Source organism: Hypanus sabinus, chromosome 19, assembly GCF_030144855.1.
Source record: "Hypanus sabinus isolate sHypSab1 chromosome 19, sHypSab1.hap1, whole genome shotgun sequence".
Taxonomy (NCBI): Eukaryota; Metazoa; Chordata; class Chondrichthyes; order Myliobatiformes; family Dasyatidae; genus Hypanus; species Hypanus sabinus.
Window position 1 is genome coordinate 76,694,735 of NC_082724.1, and position 9,440 is coordinate 76,704,174.

General features: G+C 41.3%; 1 protein-coding gene across 7 annotated transcripts in view; it reads left to right on the top strand.

Annotated features, from left to right (window-relative positions):
• LOC132378075 (uncharacterized) overlaps window positions 1–5,338 on the top strand; it is a 172,767-nt gene extending 167,429 nt beyond the window's left edge. For 6 of the 7 annotated variants that reach the window (XM_059944796.1, XM_059944797.1, XM_059944793.1 and 3 more), the window contains one exon: window positions 1,611–5,337. In XM_059944796.1, coding sequence (XP_059800779.1) covers window positions 1,611–2,194 — 584 coding nt within the window. In that variant the 3' untranslated portion in view covers window positions 2,195–5,337. Of the gene's footprint in view, window positions 1–1,610 lie in introns of all 7 variants that reach the window. The other variant, XM_059944791.1, reaches the window with a different exon arrangement.
• The last annotated feature ends 4,102 nt before the right edge of the window (window positions 5,339–9,440 follow it).

Genomic DNA, 9,440 nt, shown 5'->3' on the forward strand with positions numbered 1-9,440 from the left:
CATGATGTGCGCTGTCAAAATTGGAACACAAGAGCAGAAGAAAGACAGACTGCGATGTACAGATACTGACTAAAATTTATTTATAATAATTCCAAAAGAACATCAGTGGCTCGGTCAAGTGAAACCGCGAGACACAGCATTCTCGAAACTAGGACCCCACAGTTAGCGCTAATCAGAATCTGCTTAAATAATACAAGTAACACAAAATCCCCAAGCCTATTAAAATAAACTTAATAAGTTTAAATAGAAAGCACCAGGAGAGCACATTACAAGGAGCGAGTCGCTCAAGAAAAGCACATGGAAATCTAAACGATTATGAATTTTATTAAACAACAATTAACCAGTTCAGGTGCTCGAAAAACCTTGGAGCCTAACGCTCTCTGACAGAGGCTTAAAGAGCCCATTACAGTATGCCATGATCTTGGTGATAAGCGAAGTACACCTACGTGGCAGTCTGAACACAAGAAGCTCTACAGACATACAAAGCAACAGACACAAAATGTTGAAGGAACTCAGCAGGTCAGGCAGCATCTATGGAAATGAAGAAACAGTTGAAGTTTCCAGCCAAGACCCTTCATTGGGACTGGAAAGGAAGGGAGAAGATGTCAGAATAAGGAGTGGAGGAGGTGAAAGAGGACAAGCTAGAAGCCAAGTGGGTGGGGAAAGAGGGATAAAATAAGACTCCGGGAGAGCTGGAAAAGAAAATAAGAGGCCAGAGTGAGGAATTGAAGAAGAGGGAAAGGCGAGCGAAAAATAATTACCGAAAGCTGGAGAAATCAATGCTCATGCCATCAGGCTGGCAGATACCTAGGTGGAATATGAGGTGATGCCCCGTGTCATAGGAAAAGAGGAGGCTATAAATTAACATGTCAGGATGGGAAAGGGGATAGCAATTAATATGGTTGGCCACTGGGAAATCCAGCTCTTTGCCAGTGGAGTGCAGGAGCTCAACAAAGCACTCCTCTGATCAATGTCAGGTCTCACCAATGTAGAAGAGGCTTATTCAAGAGCACTGGAAACAATAGATGACTCCAACAGATTCACAGGTAGCATTCTGCTGCTTCACGAGCATGGTACTATGACTTCCAAAATCTTTTACTGGCCATATTTAAAGTTAATATATGAAGATGGCCCTGCTTGAGTTTAGAAGAATGAGTGAGGACCTCATTGAAACCTGCCAAATATTGAAAGGCCTAAATAGAGTGGACTTGGAGAAGATATTTCCAATAATGGGAGAAAATAGGACCAGAGGGCACTGCCTCAGAACACAAGTACATTCCTCTAGAATAGAGATAAGGAAGAAAATCTTTCGCCAGAAGGTGGTGAATCTATGGAATGCATGTCATGGACAACTGTAGAGATCAAGTCATTTGGGTATATTTAAGGCAGGTGTAGATAGGTTCTTGATGAGTAAGGGCATCAAAAGTTACATGGAAAAGACAAGAGATTGGGGTTGAGAGGGATAATATATCAGCCATGATAGAGCGGCAGAGCAGACTAGATGGGCTGAATGGCCTCATTCTACTCCTTATATGTAAATGATTGTACATCACGGAAACAACATGAGTCATGTGTGATGATTCTAATGTTTGTATCTTGCAATATTTTAGATGAATCAGGCACCTGTGATTATGCTATTGGGAAAGCGGGGGCAGTTGCCACTAGCCCAGCTACAGAGAAGGCCAATATCAGAAGCATGGCAGCAGTTCCAGGTCTTGATCCAACACCAAACCAAAAGGCAACGGCAGAAAGAGACGAGAAACAGAAGAAACTGCTGAAGTATCAAGGATCTGAAGCCACAATGGGTTTAGAATCTAAAAGCACAAAGCTGTCCAGAATTGATGAACAATGCCCGTCCAGATCTCTCACCTTGCTCCCAGCCCATGCAAGGAAGTTCGACACTATCCTGAGGTCAGGCGTCAGTGTGCAGGAGCTGCGTGCTCAGGTTTTAGCCCGTCTCAGTGGGTCTGCCCAGCAGCAGCCAGGCAGTCAGACAGAGGGTTTGGCAACACAATCCCACTCAGTTCGGTTACTTGGAGTGCCTGAGCAGAGAGCCACAAGACAGCTTGCCCTGCAGAAGCCCGGCAGCACCGACAGCACCTCTGCTCGACCTCAGAAGTCAGCCTCCCCACAGTCACCAATGGAAAGAGATCATGAAGCTGCTTTGAAAAAGCTGGGCCTTTTAAACCTATAATGTTGAAAAGCCCCTTGTGAAAATTGAGTCGTCACTGTCACTCAGTGTAGGTTGTCAATGAAGTTCCCCTACCCTTCATAAAGCCAATAAAATGTGTCAAGTGTGCAGCTTCTCTGTGCACACACAGAGGTTTATTAATGAGGTAGCACCTTACAATGCATATGTTTCCTTCGTTCTGCAATTACACATTAATAATTCAGAGTTTTCCTAAAATACTCCATGACAGTTTATTCGTCAAAACACATTTAGCAAGAACATAACATTGAACTGAATGGAAATGGGAATTTTGAACCCCAACCTTAAAATACAAAGATATACTCATTCACATCTTGCCAGGGAAATATTACTTGTACAATTATGGGAGTAAACCCACATTCTGATATATTGTTTAGGTTGTAAGAGCTGCTACAAACAGTGGCATTGTGTTCCTTCCCTCTGGCAAATTGAAATTACATGGAGCTCATATGTCAAATGATCAAATATTTGTTGCATTTCTATTCATCATGATATCTTTAGAATCTTGCATCTACTTACTATTTTATAGATCATTGGTTTTTGTCACTCATTTTCTCATATCATACATTGTATAAATATTACTTGGTGTATATAGATCTGCATATAGGTTAGTGGTGCTTTGAATGAATAAACATTTATTTCAAATTCTTGTTCTGTGTGATATGTTTTTACCAGGGCTTGAAGGAGTATGGTAAGTACTTGTATATTTATTATTTTTGCTGTAATGGAAAAGTAAATGAGACTGGGTGTAACATGGCCACAGATTAGCTGTTGAAAAGACCAACTTCAGGCTGAAATTTCTTGTATCACTTGTACGAGCACAACCAGAAGCAGCATCCAGGTTTAATCTTCTCTTCATTCCAACGGTGCTCTTCATCTATTCAAGTCAAAATTTCAAGATTAGAAAGGATATGAGATTCTGATGAAAATTTGTACCACAGCCCATGGAAACATTCACTCTGCAATATTGGCTGGCTTGCTGTATTTTTTGATATTTTGTTATTCACTCCTATTTCCAGTTTGTAGTTGTTTCTTTTGAAAATCTTTATCAAACATGTCAAATTCATAAAGATGTTTGTTTATCCCTGGCAAGTGAAGGTTCAGCCTCTACTGAATGTTTCATGTATCCTCTACTCGTTGACACACCATTTCTGTACTTTGCTGTGAGCTATTAGCAAAGTTTGACAGAAGTTACAATTTAATTTATTGATTACGTTACTGTGAAGTATTTTTAAATACTTTGTTGATGACAATAAGGTAGATATCAACAGCTTTTCTTTTGGATCCTCCTGCTTTCTCCAGACCAAATATGTTGCCACTGAGCTTCCATGTCAGTCAGTTATGCCTTTTCATTGGCTATATGGAGTAATCCATGTTCCAAAGCTACACCAACGATATTCCACAACTCTTTGTCTGCTACATTAAAGACTGCAATGGTGCTCTTTCCTGCACCCATGCAGGGCTCATCAATTTCATCGACTTCCACCCTGCCCCCAGGTCCCCTTGGTCCATCTCTAACAAATCTCTCCCCGTTTTGATCTCTACTGCTCCCTCTCAAGAGACACCGGCATCTTCCACAAACCAGCTGACTCTGCAGTTACTGTGATTGCGCCCACCACGTCACTTACAAGGATGCAATTCCCTTCTCTCATTTTCTCCATTTCCGCCACAACTGTCCTAATGTCTTTCCATCAATGACATATGCTGTGTCCTTTTATTTCTCAAAAAATAGTTACCTCCCCCTCCAACTACTTCTGCTGATGCAGCCTGCCTCTTTTCTATTTGCCACACATCTACCCTCACTCATTCCCCTACATACATAATAGGGATAGAGAATTCCCCTTGGCCTCACCTACAATTCCACAAGCCTACACATCCAACATATCATTCTCCACAGCTCTGACACCTCCAGCAGGATCCCACCATCAGGCATATCTTTCCCTCCCCTCTGCTCTCTGCTGTCTTCACCTATGGGCCTCTCTATGGTTCCCTTGTCTGTTCATCACTCGCCACCGATTCCCCCAGTGCTAAGTGTAACACCTGTCCCATACCTCGTCCCTCACCATCATTCAGGGCTCCAAACAGTCCTTCCAGATGTGGCTGTTGTGAATGTTAAAGCATCAGTGTCACAGATTGCATCTGAAGATCCCTGTGGGTCCCCTTCTGTGTCAGTGAGACCCAGAGCACATTGTAGAATTGCTTTGTTGAGCAGCATTTCTCCAAACACATAAGGTAGGATCTCCTGCTGACTGGCCTTTTTAAATTCTACATCTCATTCCCACACAAACATGTCTGTCCACAGCCTCTACTGCAAAATTGAGGCCAGGTACAGGTCAGAGGGACTACATCTCAAATTCAGCGTTGGTAGTCCCCAACCAAACAATGTGAATATCAATTTCTCAATTGTCAAGTAACCACTGCCCCAGGCCTGCCCCCTTGGTTTCCCTTATCCCTCTGGCTCATCACCCCATCTCTTTCCCCTTCTTACCCTCTCAATCTCCCCATCACCTTCACATTCCTCCCTCCATTTCCCGTGCTCACTTCCGTCTTTTTATTGCATGGTCCACCTTTTAGAATTAGGCCATTCAGCCCATTGAGTTTGATTCGCCATTCCATCATGGCTGATTTATTATCCCTCACAACCCCATTCTTCTTCCCATAACCTTTGATTTCACTAAATAATCAAAAACCTTTGCTTTAAATATACCCAACAGCATGGCCTCCACTGTCATCTGTGGCAATGAATTCCACAGAATCTGGCTAAAGAAATTCCTCTTCATCTCTGCTTCAATTCTGCGGATGTGCCCTTTGGTCCTGGGTTCCCCTTCTAAATAAGCAAGAGAAAATTAGAATGTAATGTTTTATAAGTAAGTTTTCTTACTTATGGACTCTCTTTCAAGGAGCCTTCATCTCAAGTTCTTGACATTTACTGCTTATTTATTATTATTCCTTTCTTTTTGTATTTGCACAGTTTGCTGTGCTCTACACACTGGCTGGTGCGGTCTTTCAATGATTCTGTTGTGTTTCTTGACTTTTCTGTGAATGCCTGCAAGAAATGGATTTGAGTTGTATATGGAAATATATATGTACTTTCGTAATAAATTGACTTCGTACTTTATAAAATGTGAGAGACTAAAATTCCTGACGCTCAATTTTATCAGGAATATGCTCATGAACGTTTTGCTGAAATATTGGGCAGATCCTCTTGAACCCATTTCACTATCGGAAATGCCTATCCAGGGTGCCCAGCCACCTGATACAAAGACAAGTCAAACTGATCCTCGTGAAAAGCAAAGCAGGTCACAATTAGCAACTAAGACGTGGATGACAAGTTCTGAGGCTGGACCTACAGAATATGGTCTTTTTACAGACTTCCATTATCAAAGACTTTCCTTACTGCTGGTTAAGCTGCCAGCATTCAGGGCAGCAATGAAGATCCTCCATCTCTGGCCCTTTTCAGGGATTCCTTCATTGTGTCAGTGGCTTCCTCTCGGTTTTCACTACTGTCAGTCATGCAAGTGCTGGGAGGAGACTCAGGAACACTGTCACGCTCAGATGTAGAAGGATTCTTCATTGCTGTTTCCATAAAAGTCAAGGTTGTTAACCCTGAGTTGAACTCCCAAACCTGGAGGACCAGTGACCACTCCTGGTCTGTTCTCTACTCTTCGACGTGTTTGGCATGGATGACCTTACCAAGAGAAGAAGCATAAAGCCCTGATCCCAGACAACGTAGCTCTCTGGGTCACTGAGGCACACAAGCATCCAAACCATGGCAAGGTTGTGGTCCTCTTGGAGGATCAAAGACTTTGAATTATTTTTCCATGCCTCTGGAGAGAGATCTTTCAAGATCTGCTTAAATAAACTTATTCTATTCAAGTAGACTTGTATTAATCTATTATTTTAAAAAGCCTAAAAGTAAAAAGTGATTAAAACACCCTGGAGTTTTAAAATTAATTAAGATAAACTAAACTAACCTTTTCATTCAGAGTTGCTAACTCTATTCAAATAGAGTAACACACACAAAATGCTGGAGGAACTTAGCAGGTCACAGAACACCTATGTATATAATCAGTGCTTCAGGCTGAGAACTTTCATCAGATCTGGAAAAGATAGGGGAAGAAGCATGAATTGGTTGGAGGGAAGGAGGACAAGCTGGAAGGTGATAAGTGAGGGCGAGGTGGTTGGGTGGGTTGGGGAACAAGAGATGAAGTAACGAAGGTGATAGGTGGGAAAGGTAAAGGGCTGAAGAAAGAATCTGTTAGGACAGGGGAATGAAGCATAGGAGAAAGGGAAGGGGATGGGCACCAGAGTAAGGCGATCGGCAGGTGAGGAGAAAAGAAGGAGAGAGAGGAGTCCCAGAATGGGGAACGGAAAAGAGAGAAGAAGGAGTGGGAAGAAATTACTGGAAGTTAGAGTAATTTACTTTCATGCAAGTTAGTATTTCATAGGTCTTTATAGGATAGAACTGTATTCCTTGGAATGTGGGAGCCTGGAGGCTGCCCTTTTAGAGGTGTATAGGAGCACAAGAAACATGGATAGCATGAATGCATGCAGTGTTTTTCCCAGGGAAAGGAAATCATAAAACTGAAGGGAATGAAAGTAAGAGGGGAAAGAATTAAAAGAGACCTGAGACGTAACTTCATCACACAGAGAATTGTGTCTGTATGGGACACATGCTCCCAGAAGGAGTATAATAAGAACATTTAAAAGATATTTCACTAAGTGCATGATAGGAAAGGTTTTGCAGGATGTGGGCCAAATGAGGGTAAATGGGATTAGCTTAGGTGGGCAAAATATCTATCTCTTGGGTACCATATCCATGAAAGGATGCACTGGCATTGAAGAGGGTGCAGAGAATGTTTATGCAAATAATCCTGGGAATGAAAGAGTTGATATATGAGGAGCATTTGATGGCTCTGGGCCTGTACTTGCTGGAGTTTAGAAGAATAAAACCATTCGGATATTGAAAGGCCTAGTTGAAGTTGACATGGAGAGGAAGGGTGGAAAGAACAAAGGGAATGTCTGCAGTAAGGTTGAGACTAAGAGCAACTGAACAAGACAAATGGTGAAAGTTTATTCATTTCTACTCATCTGTAAAGAGGAGATGAATGAGGACAGACGACAAAGAAGGAAAATAAAAACAATGTCTGATGACAGAACAAGCGTTTCTGACTGGAGTTAACTACAATCCAATCCATTCACAATCAACATTCCTTCTGAAGTGTGCATGCACACACTTCTTCTGCTACTAGTGCACAAAGGAATTTAAACTGCATACAGAAGGTTCTCACCCTCCATCTTGTTGGCATGTTAAATGCATTTCATGATCGTACATATCTCATTTCCTTTTACAGTTTCTGATGTGGACAATGTTGACAACATGGAGTTTGTAATGATTTGGCTGCAGATTTTAGAACTGGCTTATGTATGCTGTTTTTATTGAAGAAATTATTGATTTACTATGTCGAATTCCAAAGAAGCAAAGGGTGTGAAGTGCAAAAGAACTGCTAGTTCATTGAAAGCAGAATGGCTTAATGAAACAGTAGAAACTGCTACACTGAAAGCTCTTGAGGTCGGGAATGTGCAGCTACAGGAAATATTTATGTACAATACAGAAACAGGTGTTACCTGCATCTATTGTCACGATGCAAAAGTTGCTGGAGAATTTGTAGTTTGTGGGAAGAAGTGGAGTGATATTTGGAAGCTTGACATTTTTAAAGTATATGGACAGTGTACAAAAGCTCTGGCGAGAAAATCCTTCATTACCCACTACATACAGGCCTGCTACATATGTTTTATGAGAGTGCAGATGAACGAGAGTGAAAAAGATCAAACTCAGAGGAGATCAAAGTTCTTATTGACAGTGTTTTGCTAGCTGTTAAAATGAATACCTCTCTATATAAAATTCAGTGCATAGTTGTTGTCACTAGGGAAAAATTGCACAGCACAAGATTTTTGTGCACATTGTCTTTACTAATTAGAGGGAACATTGCTCATGGTATTGTTTTCAGTTTTACAATACCATCTCTTAGGTAAGTGAAGAAATGTTTGCTGAGGTAGGTTTTTTACACAGAGTGTGGCAAATGCCTGGAATGTACTATTGGTGGTGGTGGTAGAGGCAGATACAGTCAAGACAATTAAGAGACTCTTAGGCAGATGGATGAAATACAATGGTGGATTATGGGCTATGTAGGAAGGGTCAGATTGATCATGGAATATGACATGGCTTCTTCTCATTGCTACCATTAAGAAGAAGTAGAGGAGCCTGAAGACATACACTCAGTATTTCAGGAACAGCTTCGTCCTCTCCACCATCAGATTTCTGAATGAATAATGAAACCATAAACACAATTTCAGTAGTTTCCCCCTCCCTTTTTGAACAGATTATTTCAAATTAACAACAAATTTCATGTTACGTCAGTGATATTAAAAAGGATGGCACAGCATTGTGGACTAATGGGCCTGTCATATGCTATACTGTTCTATGTTCAATATTCTATCTTTAGGTCTATTAATCTTTATGCTACTCACTTACTGTACCCTGTTCTGGACATTGCAAAGTTAAGGCACTGGAGGAGTTCCAGAATGGATTTACCAAAATGATTTCATGGATGAAGAGTTTCAGTTAAATACAAAGGGTAAAGAAGCCCTGCTTGTCCTGCTTGAGCAGAGAAGGCTAAAGAGAGATTAGGGTAAATTATGGTAAATTTTAGTCCTCTAAAGATGAAGAAACTGTTTCCATTAATGAGGATGTTGATAATCAGAGACCTAACCTAAGACGGTGAAAAGATCAAGGTGTTGGGGATTTATGTAGGTTGATTAAGTTGGTATGATCAGGAATGCACTGGAAAGCTTCAATCTCTCCCCATTTTGAAACCCAATGTTCGCTTTTCTATTTTTTTTTACCCAGTGGGTGATTCCACATTTTTTCCACATTGATTTCCATCTTTCATGTGTTTACCCATTCACTGAGCCTGGCCTTATCCCCTAATCTTTCTCTGCATTCTCCTCAACAACCCTGCAGCCACCTTTGTATCATCAGCAAACGGGGACATTACAAACTGGGCACCTGTGCCATTGATATAGATAGCGAACAGCTGGACTCCCAGTGCCAATCCCCACAACACATCATTAGTCACAGCATCACATGAATTGTCTCTGTTTCCTGTTTATTAACCAATTCACAGCACTTCATTATACTGTGTACCCTAATTATCACTTGTTGTGTAAT